The 21,972-nt window shown below is 42.4% G+C and overlaps 1 protein-coding gene across 1 annotated transcript in view; it reads left to right on the top strand.

Moving 5' to 3' along the window:
* LOC146718174 (neural-cadherin) overlaps positions 1 to 21,972 on the top strand; it is a 333,699-nt gene that overhangs the window by 307,650 nt on the left and 4,077 nt on the right. The window contains exon 36 of the mRNA XM_085431334.1: positions 21,536 to 21,690. Coding sequence (XP_085287460.1) covers positions 21,536 to 21,690 — 155 coding nt within the window. The remainder of the gene's footprint in view (positions 1 to 21,535; positions 21,691 to 21,972) is intronic.

Raw genomic sequence — 21,972 nt, 5'->3', positions numbered from 1 at the left:
ATTCGCTCATTCCCTTTGATCCTGATCTGTTGTGTGGTTTGATATGGTCAGCTATGAGCTTTCCCTTGTCTGCTGGTACTGAGGTTCCTACAACATGAAGGCTTCATAGTTGGTGGGGTGTGTGTGTGTGTATGTATTCTAGCACCTCCAGCACATAAGTCATTTTAACGTGTGTGATACTTGGAGGATGAATCTTTAATAAGTGGGGTGATCCTTGACTTTACTTTCCATTTGTACCAAGTTGACATTTGTAGTTCGAATGAGACATTTCAACAGCTGTTTGCTAGATTGCTATCAATTTTCAAGAGGCGGTGGTGTCAGAAACACACTTGACTGAGAGGCTGCTATTGGAGGATTGACTGGGAACATTTTAAAGGCTTCCTTTTATTTCCTGTTTGACTGGTTTAACCTGCAAAAGTTTGGAAAAATGGTTTAGGCTAAAACAAACCCATTAGTAAAGTCCTGTTATAAAGCCTTGAGGTCAGTGTAGGGTTAGAGATGTGTAATAGCAGATTATATTAGTCACAGCCACTTTAGAATTTCTCCATCCATCCATTCGCTTCTGCTTATCCTTTTTCAGGGTCGCGGGAGGCGCTGGAGCCCATCCCAGCTGTCATAGGGCGAGAGACAGGGTACACACAGAGACAAACAACTATTCACACTCACATTCACTCCCGCATTCACACCTATGGGCAATTTGGATTGATCAATTAACCTATTCCCACTAACTGCATGTCGTTGGCCTGTGGGAAGAAGCTGGAGTACCTGGGGAGAACCCACGCAAACATGGGGAGAACATGCAAACTCCACACAGAAAGACCCCTGATGGTGGAATTGAACTCGGGACCTTCTTGCTGTGCAGCAACAGTGCTAACAACCGTGCTTTAGAATTTCTAATGAACCCTTATCTTAACAGCATACACTCGCCAGCAGCTGCTGGTATTTGGTTGGATTTTGCCTGAATTTTCATGGCATAATTTCAACAAGGTGCTGGAGAAAAAGAGATTTTGGTCCATATTGATTTGATAGCATGTTAGCTGCACATCCATGATGTGAATCTCCTGTTCTACCACATCCCAAATTTGCTACTATCCTGATATCACAGCAGAAATCAAGACTGCTGAGACCAGGCCAGGCTAATTTTCTGTTGTCTAGTTTCTGGTGAGCCCATGTTAGCTGACAGGATCCAGTGTGGTCTCCTGCTTCTCTGACCCATCCGGTTCAGCGTACTGTGCGTTCAGAGATGCTCTTCTACAAGTAGTTATTTAAGTTATTGTTACCTATTCATATGATGAAGGAAATGTGAGTACAGAAAGTCAGTATTTTACAAAAAAAATCTGCTAATACTTATTAACTTAAAATTTCAAGTAAATATCATTTGTTTTATATCACAGTAAAAACAGATCAGGTCATTTTGATATAAACAGCTGGATTACCAGCTGGAAACCAGCTTCATTATTAAAACTTCAGCTGGGTTTTTCTTCGTTCATCTCTCTGTAGAAAAATAGACCAGTGACTCATCATGACCTGTGGAAAAAAAAATAATGGATGTAAATCCACTTGAATTTTTAGCATCATTTATATGTAAGGAAATGCATGATTTTGTGCCTGATTTCATCATGAAAGAAATGATACATTCATGCAAAACCTCATGAAGATGAAATAATGCATGACCTCATTGCATGAACAATGCAAAACCTAATGTGGTCACAAGGGCTAGATGTTAGGACGATTCCTGATGTCATTAAAACATTGAAATGATATTTTTAGCTTGAACATCCATGGAGCAGTCTCCTCCACTGATTGGACTGAGAGACCAGCAGCACTGACACAGTCAGTCCCCGGGGTGCTCCTCGGGGGTTCTGAGTTCAGAGCAAAGTTTCTAGTTCAGAAATGTCAGCACGGCTCCAAACCGAGTCAAAGTCCAATTGGCAATCTCTTGAGTATTTTAATGATTAATGGTATAGTCCTCTGAATGTATCATGTAGCTGGAATATTGATTCTGCACGGCGCAATGCAAATTAATTTATTCTTTTTGCTTCTTCGGGCTTTTACGTTTGTGTAGCTTTGCGTAGATATCATCCTTTCTTTGCACGCACCTCTATGCCCTCATGTTGTGTTTCAGCAGCTGTTTTTCTCTCAGGATTATGTTGTTATTGCATTATTAACTTGGCTTATTACTGCTGGCTTGACACTGACATCCAATACTTGCTTGTTTTTCTGAACACCTTTTCTCTTTAACTCCAAGTTTTTTCCTTTTTCCTTCGCCTCAAGGTGCTTTATATTGTACAGTAGATTGTACAACAATAAATATTCGAAAGATAGATAAGTTTGCATTTGACTACAGAAAAGCAGTCAAATGCAAACTTATCTTTTTTAAACAGTCATGTCAGAACATCAATAACGTAGGCTCTATGTAAAAGATGGACATAGACAGCATGGTTTGTAAAGCGATGATGGCTATTATCTTCAAACCTTGGGAAGATTCAGCGTTACATTTTTTCCACCATGTTAATCTAAAGAAATTCAGTTACCTTCTTTTTAGGTTTTCAGGACTACTGTGACTTGGATGATTGCGAATCTACACAGACATGCTGCCACCATGTTTTTGTTTGTGGAACCAGAAGGGACTTATCAACCAATACTAGCAATCAGGTGCAACGCACTGATGCATATACATGATAATTAGCTCTAAGTAACAGAATAGTTAAAGACTAGAATGTCACACTCAGAGCCTGGTTCTGCCGGAGGTTTCTTCCTGTTAAAAGGGAGTTTTTCCTTCCCACTGTTGCCAAAGTGCTTGCTCATAGGGGGTCATATGATTGTTGGTTTTTCTCTGTATGTGTTATTGTAGGGTCTATCTTACAGTATAAAGCACCTTGAGGCGACTGTTGTTGTGATTTGGCGCTATGTAAATAAAATTGAATTTAACTGAATTTCTGTCTTCTCTGTTAGTACAATTAATCAAACCCCGTTTTCTATTATTTTTAAAATTGCCTTTAAACGTCTTTATTTTTGCTGTAAATTTGTATTTTTATTTGGACATTGCTTCCAGCTCTGAAAAAGCCAGTGCCTTAAAGCTGCATTCTTCCCGCTGGCCAGCAGGGGGCGACTGTGGTTACACAGTCGTAGTTGTAGTGATACCAACATACATTTAATTCTATTAGCCAATCAGCAATACAGCAGCTACTATGACAAATATACTAATGAACAATACAGACGTCTGTGGATGATAGCAGCAGGTCTGAGACACGTGCTCGGTTCGGGGCTAAGACTCCATAACTGAGTATTGTTTTTAAAACAAATCTTAAAAACTGAAGTTTATCGTTTATTGTTTACACCCTTCTCTCAGAGGTTTGTAGAAATCCCAGGGAAGCACATGCAGCTTCAGGTCATTTGAAACTCTCTTAAATTAGGCTGCTTTTGCCATTTTTTTCTTGGCAGATCCTTTCAAGTTCTTTATATTAGATTGGAAGAATCTGTTAGCTGCCATTAGAGCTCTACAGAAATGCTTTAATGTGTTTTTATTTTTCTATGATACAGCAGAGGAGCTGCTGAGCATTCTTGGGAATTAGACCCTCCTCTGCCTTTTTCACCTGAGGTGATACTCTGGCTTCCTGCGAACTTAAAGCTGGGTGCTCGATCCGCTCTGTATCTGTCTATGAATAATGGAATGGGTTCCTGATCTTGCCCTCTGATGTTCTGAGGGGTTGAGTACCAGGCTGTAGTAGCAGCACCATGCTGTTAGTTTACAGACCTCCACCCTGTAGGGAGACTGTCCAACCACTGTAGTGTCGTCTGGAGGCTTAATAATGGTGTTTTGCTGTGGCTGGCTGGAACGCGAATGTTGAGTACCTGGAGTTCTGCCCGAAGCGTTCAATTTTTTTCTCATCAGACCAGACCTTTTGTTTCATCAGACTTTTTTTTTCTTATGCTTTCAGAGTCCTTTAAATGCAGTCTGGCAAACTTTAGGCGAGCTGTCGTGTGTCTTTTACTCAGGAGTGGCTTCCATCTAGCCACTCTACTCTAAGTGTCTGATTGAAGGACTGCTACTGAGTCAGTTACTTTTGGCTGAACAACCAACTCTCGGAAAAGTCCTGGTGGTTCCAAATTCCCTTTTCTCTGAAACACTCCAGCACTCCTCAGATCTACTTCTTTCCCCTTTTTAAAAAAATCACAGATGAGTTTCCATGAATTTATGGCTTGGCGCTTGTTTTGACATCCACTGTGAATTGTGGGGTATTAGATACACAGATGTGGGCCTTTGACAACTAAGTGCAATCTATTCAATTTGCCTCAGGAGGACTCTGGTTTTATCCTTGTCAAATGAAATGAGTTACTATTATACAGATGCATTGCTAGCCATAAAAATCCACCTGGACATGAAGTCCTTTACTCGAATCAGAGTTTGGGGTTTTATTGTGTATTAAATTTGCTACACTGTCTTATATGAACTAATTAACCCTTTAAAGCCGGTCGGAGCGGGCACGCTCCGTTTTGCGTAACTATTTTAAAATCCCGGTAGCACTGCAACCACGTAAGCTAGCGCAATAATTTTTTTTTGCATATGAAACTGGAGGAGTTGTACTTACATCTTATGCCATCAGCTTGTCCTAAGTCACAGTTTCCTTCCACATATAGCTTTGCAAAAACTGCATAAAAAGCACTTGCAGCAACAAAAACATAATATTCCAGAAACACGCTTTGCCAATCCGATCAGCTGTTTGTAACACTTCCTACGTTGGAATAGACGTCAGCACGAACTTTCGCATGTCCGCCATTACCTGCCCAAAACCGGAAGTGACGTCGTTTTCGCGGAAATGTAGTTTTTTACCATCAGGGCCTCATGAGCCTATACTGGTGTTTTTAAAAGTTATCTTTGACTTTATGACTTTCTGTGTCGTTTCTGGGATGCTTAGGACTCATATTGCACTGCTGGAAATATTTTATTTTGATGCATATGCTGTTATTTTGCAAATTTGCATTATAATATTTATTTTAGTTTTTCCTGCAGTGTATAAAAATTGGTGTATTTCAAAAATAAAACTATGAAGACGCTCAAAATAAATTTCCTGTGGTGGGAAACTATTTTGTGCAACTTTTTTGTATTTACAGTTTTGAGGGATAAGCCTCTTTAAATTTCTCTAACTAGAAATATATGTAAAAAAACAAAAACGATTTTCAATTTGTTTGTAGTTTATTGCACTTTTTTGCAATTTATGTAATTACTATGCACTTAATGCATACATATTATAAAAATTTGGGCTATAATGGTTGTATTGATGTATATCAACTTGAAATGCTCCCAAAAATGGCACTACGGCATGTAAAAATATAATATAAGCTCTGGCGGACTTGGTTCTATGGTAGGGTTAATACTTCCATTACCATGCTGCTGCATGGTAAATGTACAAATTGTATTACTTTTTATTAGAATACCTATTTTTAATACTCTCTGAATATTTTCAGTATGTTTCAGGCTTAGAAGTGATACCATGCACATGCTAAAAATAAGTGTTTATTATAAAATGAACATAGTCTGAAAGTACACAAAGTATGTCCCAAAGGTCAAGAGTTCCTCTTTAAACTCCAGTGGCTATTTTTTAGCATTGAATGTGATATTTTTGTATTATGGTGAATCTGTTCATCATTGTCAGGTGGTGTTATTGTCATAGATGAGCGGTTTTCAGACTGTGGTGTGGGCCCCAGTGCTGGGTCGTGGAGTTTTTTGATGTTTAGGGAAAATGAATAAGCCAGAATTTAGTGGTGCAGTCACACTCATGTTTATATAAGCAACATTCAGTGTTGATTATTGACTAAAGCTTCAGATTCTGAGGTGGGGAAAGCCAGAAAAGGTTGGAGAACCGGTTTCATAAATATTTATTTTGTTTTCACACACAGAGCCAATCCATGTTCACAGCATGCCACAAAAATACATTCTTCAATCCACGTCAAAACTCAAACTGAACTCTTTACTGGGCCACAGCAGATCGGTTCTAGGACATTTGCAGCAGTATAAGGGGGCAGATGGTTTTACGCTGGGAGGTTGCTCCTGCTCCAGTGCACTAGTTTCATCGTGTGTGGATAAAATAGCAACATCAAGACCAAATGTATGCTTACAAAAAAATAGATAAATAATCAGACAATACTGCTCAATGCTCAAAAGCCAAATAGTTATTTTGTCTTAAATAATAAACCAATCTATCGTCTAAGTGCCCCACACAGCAGTGGTCTGACAGCACAGATGCAGACTCTCTTAATCTTCCCTAAACACAGCATGGACTGCTTTTTATTGAACGCACCACCAGATATGTCTTTATATGCCATAGAATATCCCACTGAAATAGCACGAGCACCTACTTAAATCATGTAGAGATGGATTTTCCGATCCATCTAAATGATGTAAATTAAGGCTAATTAGTGTGACAGAGACGTTCTTCGATGCACTGTTTCATGTATGCATTGGCAGAGCTTGCAGTCTGTGCTGAAGGTGCGTGTTGATGACCCTTTGTCTTACCACCTCCTCACGCAGGAACACTGAGTATTATTCAGCTTCATGTAAATACATATTGAAACTCAAAGCCACAAACAAACACACACTCGCAAAAATCTACAGCTTGATTTACTATATTTAGATGAGGCGTTTTATTTAGAGACCATAACACCAAATGTGCCCTCACAGATAAATCATCACAGTCACAAGATAACTGTTTTGGGGGGTTCATCCATATTAGTTTATATTTGTTGTCTTGACTGTGTTTTAGGGATCTTTGCAGCAAATTCCATGTGCACGCATTTGGGCGTAGTCTAAGGAGCTTGGAAAGAAAAGCATCTGGACTTCTTTAGGTTTCTTGAAGACATTTCATCCAAGAAGTACTATTGGTGGAGAGTCCCAAATTTTAAGTCTCCCAGAGGGCCATGGACCCCCTATTGATCCTCTGCCTAATCACACAAACCAAGGTGTGAAAACGGGTGTGGGCCATAGTCAGCCAAGGTTTCGGGTGAACCCATTGTGAAACCTAGCCTCATCCTATCTATCATGTGACTTGCTAAGGTTATAAATGGCCCAGGATGTGAGTGAGCGTGAAGGCGTCTGGGAAGGAACCTCAAAACTGGATTATAGATGGCAGACAATTGCATGTCCCGGATGACTGAGAACCTACACAGACACATTTGGGCATACTTGACTTTTGAGTAGTGACCAGCTGAAAAGGTTTGGCACCAAACAATCAACTTCATTTATGCTTGCAGTAACATTTTAGGTCTACAACTTTTGGAGAAAGCCATCGAACAAAAACAAGCTGTTTAGGTCATCAGCTGATGTCAGATAAAAATGCCTTAAATGGCATTTAAATGCATTTTCACACATATACTTTAATTTCTCTGTTCCAAAATCAGTTGATGGTTTGGTTTCTTTTCACTCTGAGCAAACTTCAATCAAACCAGCATGCGTCACTACAGAATGCTTATTAGCCAGATGTATCTGGGACAGGACCAAGAAATTGACAGCATTTCTAGCACACAATGGCAGATGGTGTAAGCTGTGGTTTGAGGAAGGAGTCAGAGGGGACTGGTGCAGCTCCAGAACCAGACAGAACACCGTGTACTAATGGGAGGTGAATGATTTGAAAGAGGGAGCGAGGTTGGGGCATGTAAATTAGAACAAACAAGCTTGTAGTGCAGTGGGGTCATATATACAATGTGTACTGGAAGGGCAGTCTATGAGGCTCATGGAATTCAGATATGGAGAGTGGGCAATGAACCCTGGACGCTGTGGAGGGTTCATGGTTTCAGTCTTAGGTCTTTGTTTCCCCCGCTGTAAAGAACATGCCAGGCTAGTTCTCCCATCATTCAGTCCTTGTTCCTGCCTTACACCTGGAGCCGGTCCCTGGAAGCTGGAAACAGAGGATGAGATTCCCTGCAGAGATCAATAAATAAAAAAATAACAATAATAATCAATAAAAATTGATTATTGTGATTTACCTGCAACTCTAATCTTTGGCTGGTTAGATGCATGTGTAACCCTCATTTTTCAATATCACGGTTAACAGCACATTTCCATGTAGACTTTAGTGCTAGTTTGTTTACCTACTCTTGTTTGCCTGCCGGGGCTCAGCCTGCCAGCATCTGTGGATCAAATGCAGACACGTCCCTCCAGCCATCTGAGATGAAAAGGAGCTTTTATATTATAAAAAGCCATTAAAGATACAATGATGGTGACAGTGTTTCAAGGTGGAAAATTACTTAACATGATTTCAATTCGACTTGAAGGCATTTAGGTTCAAAGAGAAAGACTTGAAAGTGCACCTTGGCCCAAAACACAAAATCATTAACTTTCAATTACATGTATATATTACTAAATCACCATGATTGTCATCCCAAGGCACTTTTCACAGTAAGGTAAATACCTTTCAGTATTTTAGATGGAAACCTCTATGACATAACTATTCTCTATGAGCAGAAGGAACCTTTTAACAGTAGGACGTCTCCGGTAGAAGCAGACTCTGGGAGGGCAGCCATCTGCCGTGACTGCTTAGAAAGACCAGACAGAAAAGAAGATCTTAGAGAGACAAGAAACAATACAACAATAAACGCTCGACAGGTTGCATCATAAGTACAGAACATGCAGTTCTCCATATACCTGCAGAAAGTGAAGGAGGAGAGAACACAGCACAAGCAGGAGGGAGACGATATATAGGTGCACCTTTGTAGCGACATTGCAACAGTTTTCAGATTAAAGCGTGCTGTTTAAGGCAGCAGTGGCAGCTGTCACCTGTAGAGCTGGATGATTGTTCAAATACTTTGGGGACCGACACTGAACTCGGTCCATCACAGGGGAAATTTGCCTGCTGATTTTTTTATTTTATTTTTTGATGATGAAATTTCCTCAAGGCAAAAAAGTGCGCAAAGTAATTTAAAATTCATTTAGAGTCAAAGCCAGCACAATGTTCCTGAGCTGCTTTTTGTCCCTCACGAGTGCCATTAAACCTGCTTCTCACTGGGACTCAACCAGCTCCTCACATGGGCCATTAAAACCTGCATCGCCTCAACCAGCAGGCTCAGCCGGAGTCCCCTCAGTCCTTCTGAAAAATAACATTTTATTTTTATTTATGTTTATCTTTCCTGCAAAACTCAAAAGTGATGGATGATTTATTAAAAGCACTACAGAGAATAAACTGCTGATCGGTATTTGTATGTTTGTTTTGTGGCTTTTTATGTTTGCGTTCTTTGTCTTTTTCTTTGTTTGTTTATAGTTCTTTGTTTTGAAGGAAAACTCACTGCCCAAGATAAGTGGGTCAACCCAGCACTGCATAAAAGAAACCATCTATGTGAGGCAGTATCGCGTATCCTCACTGGCTTTGTTTTATGTTACTTTACTGACCCTGTATTTAAATTCGGGTCCAAAAATGCAAATGATGATGCAGTTTCTGTAATTGTGCCTTTGCATGTCACAGCATTGAGTTTTAAATCAAACAGTCAAGATGTGACTGAAGTACAGGCTTTCAGCTTCAATTCAAGGGGTTTAACAAAAGTATTGCATTAACTGTTGAGGAATTATAGACATACACAGTCCCCTGTTTTTCAGAGACTCTAAAGTAATTGGACAATTGACTGACAGCAGTTTCATGACCAATTGAGGTCTGTTGCCTTGTTATTCCATGACAAGTTAATCCAAACGTTGTATTTTGTAGCTGTTCACAGGAAATTTCAGAATGAGGTGCAGTGAGATGTTGATGCAAGCAGTGTTGCCAACTCCTCAGTAAGGAAAATCGCTACTGGCTGTCCTAAAAGTCGCTAGAAGTCGCTAAATGATGTCATTGCCTAATTTGCATAATTGGTCATGCTAATGTAATTGTAACCAACATTGTAGACGAGAAAAATAACATCGTGGAAGAGACATAAAGGGAGTAAAAAACGTCCTAAATGCATTTAGAATTTATTTAGAACTACAAATTAAATTTCTTTTAGCAATTATTGTTTTTTTAATGTCACAATTCCAACCCTGATCCTCTATCCGGGCTTGGACCGGCAAAAGTGACCCGATATAGGCACTGTGGTGGAGTTACTTTGTGTGTGTGTGTGTGTGTGTGTGTGTGTTTATAAGTAGTTTTAAACCTTGTGATCCACAAAACAACATAACAGTAAAAGAAGTACTGACTGCGTTACAGTCAGTGTGGGAGCAGCGGCTTCGCTCATGCGCGATTCATTTGCAGTTTGGACGCATAGGTGAACATCTTCTGCCCTGATAGCAGCTGGGGGAGGACTATCCTCCGCCTGTGAGCGCTTTGGCACGGGCGAGGTGCCCACGGCAGCACCGCTGCTTGTTGAGAGTAAGAGCGATACGCGCTTTCACGTCAAAAAGTCGTCATAAATAAGTCTCCAATAATACCAGAAAAAGGCGCCAGATTTGTCGCTAGACTCTTTTTAGAAAAAAAAAAGTTGCTAAGGGGTCTGAAAATTCGATAAAATTTGGCGACAAAGTTGGCAACACTGGATGCAAGTGAAGGATAACATGTTTAGGCTCGAAAACCAAAGTAAACCCATCAGAGAGAGAGAGCGAAAGGTTTAGGAATGGACAGATTTTACTGGACTATTGTTGGTCTGTCTTTTAACTTCAAATATTTACTGTTGTTAATTTTCACCTGGTCTTTAAGTCAGACGTCATTAGCCGTGTCTGGGCCCAATCTTTGCCACAGAGTTGAAAAACTGTCAACATTTTTTCATCTGTAACAAAATGATCAGCGTTGCTGCATTACCAGGTGTAAGAATTAAGTTTAACATCCAGGCATCCACGAAAACACAATTTATTAAATGTAACAGAGTTAGAAGTTAGCAGGAAGTTAGCTCACTAGTTTCCACCTAAATATAATATAGCATGATCTGACTGAGAGATTTCTGAAACAATTCAAACGTACAGCTCTGTTATCACTTCCAACATAAATGAAGACAGAAAACTAAAAAGCAGTGACGTTTGTAGAGTTACTGAAGTTGGGCTAGCTGGTATATAATGATGTGCTACATGATCGCTAGCAACACAGCTATGTTAGCTTAGCATAAACACAGTGAAGCTGGAGGATGAACGCTAACTTTTTTCCACTCGATAAAAGTTAACGTGAAGGTTCCCGATGGTTAGGGACAAATGCAATCGCATAGCAGGATGCTGTAAACGGACCAAACTTCAGTCAGGAGAACAACTGAGATAATCCATCCACAATACGAGGTTAGTTTTAAAAACTGAGCTTTAAAATAAACAGTGGTAATAAAAACTGAGAGAGGCCGACAGTGATCACTGACTGTTTTTAGGAGCTTGTAGATTAAATAGAACAAGATGCAAAGCAATAAAACATGTTAAAAACACAACATCCTTATTAAACGCAGAGTAGTTTGGGCCCGGAAGCAGGATTCATCACGTCATCACTTAAAGACCGGATTACGATCTTTTCAAATTTGGATTAGTTTGATTGTTCTTACCTCTCAGCCATAAAAGGGTGATGGGGTATTGTCGTCACCCTGCTGGGCAGACACCTAACCATAATTATATCTGCTGAAAATCTAGACCTTGTATTCCAGTGAAGTTTTCCGAAACTCTTCTGAATGCAATAAGTAGAGAACGAGGTGTGTCTGTCTATCAGTGCGCATCATTAGCAGCCTGTTTATCTGCAGTGCATTCTCACAGTTAATGTCTGCGCCGACTGTTTGTGGACAAAACGCTGATTGCATTTATATTTTAACGGTACGTGGATCTGAACGCCCCCCCAGGCCGCTTCGGATGATCTGAAATTCCACACTCGATGAAAGTGAACACTTCAACCCAACAAGAACAGAGTTCAGCGATCCAAGGTGCATGCTGATGTGTTGGAAAACTCGCCAGAATGCGCACAGAATTAAAAGTACTGAATGAAGCAAGAAAAAACATCTATTTTTAATTCTTACCTCTCCACAGCAAACATTCGCTGTAGCTTCTCTGTCTGTTTGTACCCCGTGCTCCAAAATGTCCCAGTGTGAGGGTCTATTCATAGCCGCATCTTTATCAGAGCGCAGCTGAGATACGACTGCACCTCTATGACACCACTGGCACAATTTTTTTTTTACAACAGGAGGTGGAGGATTAAAGAAAGGACACATTTTGATCAATAACAAGAGCAGTGGAGAGTGCAAAAGATACAAAGACTCGCTGAGCACAGTTACCTTGAGAAAGCGAACAATACAGAAAACTAAGCTAAGACATTGGACAGATACTGGCCTTGGATTAAGTGTTTTATTAACTTTCCACGCAGGGCTTTACTGCCCTGTGAGCTAAATGAATTACATTCAATAAGTAATAAGAATAACTTTGGGGGCCAATTTACTTAGTTTTTTATGCATGAATATAGTCAGTGTGGGAAGATTTGTATTACTACAACTGAGGGGCAGTTTGGCTTTCCAAACAGTGCCTGGAAATTCAGCGCCTGCAAGGAATCCATTATTAATGTTCAACCCTATCATTTTCCGGTACATGTAGTCATTTAACTCCAGGAACCAGAGGAAAAAACAAAAAGAACTCATTGCACCTGTGAATGTGTAGAGACGTTGTCTGCTGCATATTGGTACTGACCTTAAAATCCTGTTTAAAATATAGCACAACAAAAAAAGCAGCGAGAAGAAGAGTACTGATAGATCAAGCCCACAGAGACAGATGGCTCCAGTAAGCAGAATTATAGTTTGATGAGGTAAAATCCATACTATATTATTGACCTGTGTTGACGTTCTCATAGACACTGATCTCATTGCAGGGCAGCTCGGATATTGATTGTCTGACTGGAAATCCCATTACGCACTCGCTCATTCAGTGCCATTTGAACTGCTGAAGGTACGATGGATATCCCTGCTCATCACAGAGAGTAGCGGCATGCCACCTCGCTGCACGCAGTCTTATAAAGAAAGTCGAGTTTTAAGGGTCTCTATGCCCGACATTTACTTGTTAGCAGCGCTTGTAACACTCATCGTGAAGCGAGCGACGGGCTGGAAGTGAAGTGGTTTAGGCGAGGTTTTAAGGAGCGTACGCGAATAGCCCAGGGCGTCTGTTGAAGAGCCAGAAATAGCTGAAGGGTTTGACCTAACGTAGCGCTTGTTGTTAAAGTCCAATGGAATCAATAGACACAAACTTTAAAGAAGGGGTGGAGCGGCTGAGTGGAGGAAGAGAACCGTTAGAGGAGTTTGGACGGAGGGAGGGCGAGTTGAAGGCAGGAGTAAGAGTTAAGCAGAGAGAGTGAGAAAGGAGTGATGGTCAAAGACAGCACAGGACCTTGGAGGCAGTGTAAACAAATAAACACATAATCTTTCTTTTCAGGCTCGCTCTTTACTTTCTCCAGCACACACACACACACACACACACACACACACACACACACACACACTGTCAGAAATACCGATCAAATTCTCCATTTCTTTGTTTGCCCTCTGGAGAAGACTTTGAACAGAGCAGATTCTTCTTGTACACCCTGACCTCCAGCTTCCTTGCTCACCTCCCCGTGGAGCTCACTCCAGCCACCTCTTCATACACACACACACACACACACACACACACACACACACACACACACACACACTTGCTTCTCAGCAGAGGGGAGCAGGAGAAACAAACACAAAAAGGCATAAACTCCACCGTCATAAACTAAGCAGTAACACACCTCTTATATTTCCAGATTATTTGCTTCAGTCTATAGAGGTTGTATTTCTCTTCGTATAGGCCTGTGCCATAATGCGAAGGATATTGATTCATGCGGTGGAGCACAGCAATCTCACGTCAGCTTAGGATCACATTTCTTTGTGTGCTTTGTCACATCTTTTCTTTTGTGCTGTGGGAAAAAGAAATGCTTAATGAAGCGTTGGTTAGCCTGCACAAATGTACGTGTAACTCATAGTGAAACTGGATTTCTAGTCGTTCATTAACCGCTCACTGTTTAAAAGCCTTAAAGCCTCTGAAAATGTGGGGGTTGGAAAAAGAGGCAGTACACTGTGAGTAACCATAACAAGCAAATTTCTTTTTCAAGGTCCTCTCCTTCTGTAACGCTGGACCCCGTTTAGCTCTCTTACTACACTTGGATCACTTGCAGTCCAATGCACTGCCAATTTCAGCATGGTCCTCTAACGTGTGCAGAGAAATCATCTGACAGACGATCATCACAGGCGATGGGAGCTGGTCCCAGCACAAAGTTTAGGACTGTGCTCAAGGTTGTTTTCTTTTTGTATTTCACAGGTTTGTGCAACATGAATTTGTCTTTCAGGCTCAATCTGTCAACATTCATTCACCAGCTATTTAATTTTGTATCTATATTTATATATATATAATCCACCCATTTCATGGTAGCAACACAATGCATTTTAGCATCTAGGCAACAAGGTTAAACTGAGTATCAGAATGAGGGGAAAAAGATGACTTAGGCAACTTGGTGTGGTTGTTGGTGCTAGATTCTGAGTATATCAGAAAGAAAATAACCAGTGGGCAGCAGTTCTCTGAGTGGAAATGTCTCGTTGATGTCAGAGGATAATGCTTTAAGCTAATAGGAAGGCAACATTTATCAAATGACCTCTGCAGTCGCCAAATCTCAATTGAATGGAGAACCTTTGGGATGTGGTGGAGCAGGAGATTCACATCATGGAAGTACAGCCAACAGGTCTGGGCCACATTTGTGATGCTGTCATGTTAATGTGGAGCAAAATCTTTGAGGAATGTTTCCAGAACATTTCCTGGCTACATAATGAAGCATTAGGTAGTTCTGGGCTTCACAAATGCATCCTCTGTCGTTACATTGTAACACCCAGGGTATCTCAAGATATAAAGGGCTGTGTTTAGTCATAGTATAAAGTAAATGTCATTTCACAGATATAATACCATCATATGCCCCAATCGTTTATAAAATGCTCCCATTAATATTGATTGATGTTGTCGTCAAAGTATCTATGAGCTCTGCTTTGTTTACATTCTGCTTCTACTACCAAACTAATGTTGGTTATATAAAAATATATATAAAATGCCAGCCTTGCAGTTGGTGTATTTATCTTTATTAACTGCAATACTGACTCTGCTTTTGATAAACGGTGAAGTGAAACCTTGGAAAGTGGAAAATGCACAGCAGAGAGAGTAAATGGTCTGTATTTGTATAGCGCTTTACTAGTCCCTATGGACCCCAAAGCGCTTTACACAACCTGTCATCCACCCATTCACACTGGTGATGGCAGCTACATTGTAGCCACAGCCACCCTGGGGCGCACTGACAGAGGCGAGGCTGCCGGACACTGGCGCCACCGGGCCCTCTGACCACCACCAGTAGGCAACGGGTGAAGTGTCTCGCCCAAGGAAACAACGACCGAGACTGTCCAAGCCAGGGCTCGAACCGGCAACCTTCCGATTACAAGGTGAACTCCCAACTCTTGAGCCACGAGTGCCTGTTTAAACGTCTGTACCTGGAAATGTTTGTGTTTGGCTTCAAAGGTCTACTTCCATGATGGTATTCTATAAAAGGACATCTTTTTTCTTTTTACGTTGCAATTCTGATGTCCATCTGTGCAAAAATATGTTTTTTCCTCTTTCCAAAAACTTCCTGCCATCAGGGTTCCACAGCCCACCCCTGTGTGGCCCCTCAGTGCATTAAAAGTAAATGTTTTAGGTCCACAAGAACAAAAGCATCTCTCACTACAAGGTCAGCTTTCAGAATTGGCTGCCTGCAACTTTGCCGTTACCCCAAAGTTACATTTCAGCTTTTGGGCTCAAAGCACAGGTGTTCAAAACAGGACTTCCAGGGAACTATCTGAAAAAGCTGCAGCACCAAACACATTGCAGATATGCAGCAGGAGTCTACCTTGAAGGGGAGATGTTCAGCCTGGTTCTGTAAGAGGTTTCTTCCTGTTAAAAACGGAGTTTTTCCTTCCCACCGTCACCAGTGCTTGCTCTTTTCAATGTATTATGGTGGAGTCTTTATCTTACAAAATAAAGGCTTCGGAGTGACCATTGCTCTGATTTGACGCTGTATAAATAGAACAGAATTGAATTAAATTGCATTGAATTGAAACATAGCTCCACCGTGCTGCTGTGCCACAGGTGGTCAGAGTCCACAGGGCACCCTTATATTGTAAATCTTTAAAAACACTATCTATTATTTTGTCCTGGCTCTTGCTATTGTGCATCTTCCTCTCAATGGCCTTAAATCCTCCAGCCGTGTAATCTCATTGGCTCTGGGCACCTCCGGGCTGCTGGACCAGCTGCTTCTCCACATTGTTTCGACTCATTTATTGTTTCTGTCTTGGGGAAGCTCAGGGCACCTCACAGTAAATGAGGCTCATTGCAGTCAGGGCAGGGGGACTGAACCTGTGACCTTGTTTTTGCCAGTTCACTGTCTCTCGAACATGAAAGCAGCCACTGCAGCAGTCAGACACACGTGGGCTCTCCTGAAACAAAAGTCTTTTTTCTTTTAGCCCCTTTCCCCCTTGTTCTTGTTCACTCGCCATTAAAAGCCATAACGCCCATCTTAAAATGAAACCGCAAATCTCTTGAAACAATTTCGTCTTATATATCTGCCAGGCGCTGGAGTTGTGGTGAGGGGGGACAAGATGACAGTAAATGAATATTGATTTTTCCTCTCGTACTGTGCAGCTGGTTTCTGGCTGAGTGGATTTACTCTTACAGAGTTGTCAGAGGGTGGGCTGTTTAATGGGGTGTTATCAATTCACAGAGCGTTTGAGTGCTTTCTGTTGGTGTGCTTACATGATGCAGTGGCTGCTGGGTTTTAGTTATGATGTAAGAGAAAGACATTCAGAGTTAAAACGCAGGGGTTGATGCAGAAGAAGAGACCGTGCACGTTCAGATGGGTTTGAGTTGTTTAAGATTCCAGATTTTTCACGCTCGTGTCTTACCTCGGATTAATCGGATTTGAGCAGCTTGGGTATTTATAATGCTGCCAGTTGTTGTATGTGATTGCTGCTGTTCTCAAATGTGATTAAACACAGCTTTCTGCTGCTTTTGAAAAAAGGGAAGCAGATTTGAAGATAGCATATGTCTCTGTGAGTAATTCACTCAGTTAATGACGTCTGCTTGTAAATTATTAAATATTATTTAAACGCTGCACTCCAGATTCTACAAGTTGCCTCTTTTGCAGGAAACATGTGTTTTGATTCGGTTGTTTGATTTGAGAGTGGCGGGAAGTGCAGCTGAATTAAAGGGAAAAAATTAAAGCGTTTGTGTGGGTGTAAAGCAGGTTAATATTATGGAGAGGCTTAGAGTAGTATTATCAAAGGCGAGAGGTGATAGGTATGAGACAACATACGGGGGATTTGTTAGACATTTGAAAAGGTCACAGCAACACTACAGTGAGAAAGACGCAGAGACTGTTTGAGCAGAAAATCCGTGTGTGTGTGTGTGTGTGTGTGTGTGTGTGTGTGTGTGTGTGTGTGTGTTTTGTGTCTACAATCTGCTTTTTAGGATAATGTTGAATCGCCTCAATGGGAGGTAGCCCTGTGGAGTATTTAAGAGGACCGGCTCCATACTTTTATTCTTGCACTCTTTGCGTGACACCCAGTTCATAATAATCTTTATTTATCTTTGACCGGGCCCAGGTGAAGCTGCTCAGTTCGCTCTCTGCGTGAAACGAGCCCTTTCAGCGCCCCTCCCTTTAAGCCCACTAGCTAATTGGCTGCCCCTCATAAACAAAAGGGTCAAACAGCAGGTGGGTGGGGTTGATGTTCTCATAGCTATGGTATCTGGCAGGCATGCCCGGGATATTTAGGACAGCTTGAAGCCTGTGTTTCTGGCTTACAGCATTAGTTTCAAACTTGTTCTGGCATGCTCCTCGTCAGAAGCCAGAGAAAGGTCACAGCCCACAGTTTTCATCCATTATCAACAATGAAAAAAGGGTCTACAGTGAAACGCGGCATACGTTGAATTTATTTAGAAGTGCAAATTTTACAGCACGATAGCAGGACCGTCACCTCACAACAAGGTGCTGGGTCGGAATCCACCTTTCTGGGCGGGGTTGTGATGTTCTTCCTGTGTCGGTGCAGGTTCTCTCTGGCCTCCTCACACAGTCCAAAAAATGTTGTTTAAGTTCATTTGTGATTAGAAATAGGCTGTATGTGACTGTGTTGGCCCTGTGATAGACAGGTGCCCATTCCAGGATGTACCCTGACTGGTCCACCAATACCAGCTGGGACAGGTTGAATTGGATAACTGGAAGCCTGACCCTGACTGCGGTGGCTCTGGGGCCCACTCCACAGTTTGACAATCAGTGGTTTACAGGCAGTACCTCAAGCACAGGCACGAACAACTGACAGCACCTGCAGTTCTTCTATTGGCCACTAGGGGCTGTTCAAGCAAGTGAATTCCCATAAGCTGCCATGTTAAATGTTAATCGTCCTGGTCGCGGAACACTGGACCAGCTCTTTATCCTCTCGAGGATACTTGAGGGTGCATGGGAGTTTGCCCAACCAGTCTACATGTGTTTTGTGGACTTGGAGAAGGCATTCGACCGTGTCCCTCGGGGTGTCCTGTGGGAGGTGTTGCGGGAGTATGGGGTGTCTGGCCCATTGATACGGGCCATTCGATCCCTATACAACCGTTGCAAGAGCTTGGTTCGCATTGCCGGCAATAAGTCGGACTCGTTCCCGGTGGGTGATGGGCTCCGCCAGGGCTGCCCTTTGTCTCCGGTTCTGTTCATAATTTTTATGGACAGGATTTCTAGGCGCAGCCAAGTGGCGGAGGGCTTTCGCTTTGGTGGCCTCAGAATCTCATCTCTGATTTTTGCAGATGATGTGGTTCTGTTGGCTTCATCGGGTGAGGGCCTCCAGCTCGCACTGGAATGGTTCGCAGCCGAGTGTGAAGCAGCGGGAATGAGGATCAGCACCTCCAAATCTGAGGCCATGGTTCTCAGCCGGAAAAGGGTGGAGTGCCCACTCCGGGTCGGGGATGAGTTCCTGCCCCAAGTGGAGGAGTTCAAGTATCTCGGGGTCTTGTTCGCGAGTGATGGGAGAAGGGAGCCGGAGATCGACAGACGGATTGGGGCTGCAGCTGCAGTAATGCGGACGCTGCACCGGTCCGTCGTGGTGAAGAGGGAGCTGAGTGTAAAAGCGAAGCTCTCAATTTACCGGTCGATCTACGTCCCTACCCTCACCTATGGCCACGAGCTGTGGGTAGTGACCGAAAGAACGAGATAGCCGATACAAGCGGCAGAAATGAGCTTCCTCCGAAGGGTGGCTGGCCTCTCCCTTAGAGATAGGGTGAGAAGTTCGGCCATCCGGGAGGGGCTCAGAGTAGAGCCGCTGCTGCTCCACATCGAAAGGAGCCAGCTGAGGTGGTTCGGGCATCTGACAAGGATGCCCCCTGGGCGCCTCCTGGGTGAGGTGTTCCAGGCATGTCCCACCGGGAGGAGGCCCCGGGGCAGACCCAGGACACGCTGGAGAGATTATATCTCTCGGCTGGCCTGGGAACGCCTTGGTATTCCCCCGGATAAGCTGGAGGAGGTGGCTGGGGAGAGGGAGGTCTGGGCCTCTTTGCTTAGGCTGCTGCCCCCGCGACCCGGCCCCGGATAAAGCGGATGAAGATGGATGGATGGATGGATGCCATGTTAAAATGTCCAGTGTAACAGCATTAAATGTTACAGTGTTAACACCTTAAATGTGATCAATTCTGGTTCCAAAACACTAATGACCAGAGACCAGAAAGCTAAAACCAGTGAGTGTGATTACGTCTGTCTTTTATATACAGTCTGTGGATTATTTTTATGTAGGCTGAGCTCACGAGCACCCATCATGACAGAAAAGCATAGTAGGTTCCCTTCAAGGTTAAATGTGTCAATGATGGGAGTGTAATTAATTCCAATAAGACATCAGGCGGCTAATTTTCCTCCCTCCCATTATCGAGGCCGGTATCAGTACCCTCTTAATGCCGTTTACAGTCAAACACTGTCAGCACTAAGTGAGCCGCCTATAATCCGAAGCATGTTCAGTGTCTACAAAGCCTGTCAGTCACATGGCTATAATTACCTCTAACTACAGTGATGCTAGCAGATGTAAAGGAATGAGGTTGTGAATAATTTTAAATTAGCATTTTAATTAGGTTCACATGTTTATTAGTCTTTAATTGAAAATCTGATTGTGGCCAGATGTGTCAGCCACTGATATGATGTTTAATTTCATACTTAATAACTATTTAACATGATAGAGGCGACGCTTCGAGTCAGCGCTGTAACTGATATGATTGTAATGATCCAGTTTCTCAGAGGTGCAGAATCAGGGAGTTTGTAAAATGTGGTTAAAGAAAAAAATAAAATGAAATTAACGTGCCCATGAAATAAAGTACGGCATTCATTGGGGGGAAAAGGTCAGCTATTGCACTTTTATTTCATTCAGCGAATAGAAAATACGGTCAAGACATTGGTGAGGAAATTAAAATTGTGTCCTTCAACCTTTTCATCAAAGAATCGCAAAGTTTCAGCAATCGCAGCCGTGCTTACCTTGGACCTTGTTAAGGTAATCTGCTTCTCAAAGCTCCTCCTGTGTTGGTTTAGTCTGACGGTATCTTCTTACTCACTGTACAGTCCAGCTGTTACTACAACAGCTTTATGAGGAAATCAGTAAGGCCACATTGTTATCCATCCAATGGATGAAGAGATAAACAAACAGCCTCGCTTGGTTAAGATCCCTTTCACTCTGAGCAAATCAACTTCTTTGGCAGATGGTGTCCAGCATCTTTTATTTGTTCTACGTCTCATAAATGTTCTTTTTGACCCAGACTTTGATTTGTCTGTCCATCACGCTTAGCCGCTCTCTAATCTTTGCAGCTCTACCTGGAACGTCTCGTCCCTGTTGACACGGAGAGTAGTGTTTTGTTGCCTGTAATGAAGGCGCCACCTGAAGACCTATGAGGTGTTTGTTTCTCAGCCTAGAGGCTGATCTGCCTTCTAGCTCAGTTGGTCATGTGACCTTTGTTTCTGTTTAAAGACATTTTTCGTGTGAAAATATTTTCATGAAATATGCCTAATTTTTCAGAAGGAGAATGCAATGCCCGAACTCGGAAAGGCCAAAGTTCAACAACCAAACAGCCAAATTCATCACTGTTTTCAGCAGCAGATCAGGCTTTTATCATGATAAACATCCAGCCTGCTCTGAAGCAGGTAACTATAGTGATCTAGCCAGGTGAGAAGAAGTACCTCACTAACCCATTAATCTCACTTTGTTCTGCACCCCCGAGGTTTCCCAAGGATGCACGAACTCACTCATGGCATTTTTGCCAATCTTGAGAAAGATTTTGACTGTCACAGAGATTTTTGCCAGTCCTTGAAATATATTTTGTTAAACACCAGCAGCAGAACACTTGTTAGATCAAACTCTGAAGCGTCACTTGATTCCTAACACGTATCACGTCTCGGCTCGCACTTTTCTCAAATGATGCTCAAGGCCATCTCCATCAAGAGCGCCTGTCTCTGAGGGCATATCTTGATTGAAGGATTTTAATCATTTAATTTGTAATGCTAATGCCTTCAACACCGTCTTGTCTCAACTGCAGTGCTGCTACTGGGCATTTTCCTCTACACTCGCTGGAGGTCCTACAAAGGGCTGAAAGAGGGCGTTTACCACGTCACGGCGCATCACGACGGCTGGGAGGACATCCGGGAGAACGTCCTCAACTACGATGAGGAGGGCGGTGGGGAGGAGGACCAGGTACACCCCTCGCACGCTCACATGCATGCAGACTGTACCCTTTGCTGGGAAAGTTATCAAAGCAAATCAGAAAGAAACCTTTGTGCACACATACACAACTGTTAAAAGTGATGTTCAGTATGTAACTGCTACATCGCCACGTGCTTGCTTGAAGTTGAGATGTTTTAATTTTGATTTCAAAGACTTTTATTTTGGAAATTCTTAGCAGTGGATGTATGGCAGCAGCTCTATGATGGATTCTGTCAATTCAATTTGGAATAAAATCCTGCAGTGTGTGTGCTA

The sequence above is a fragment of the Copadichromis virginalis genome, linkage group LG1 (genome assembly GCF_057382275.1).
Source record: "Copadichromis virginalis isolate Kocher_CV1m ecotype Utaka linkage group LG1, C_Virginalis_male_GT1.1, whole genome shotgun sequence".
Taxonomy (NCBI): Eukaryota; Metazoa; Chordata; class Actinopteri; order Cichliformes; family Cichlidae; genus Copadichromis; species Copadichromis virginalis.
This window is presented reverse-complemented; position numbering and strand designations above follow the sequence as displayed.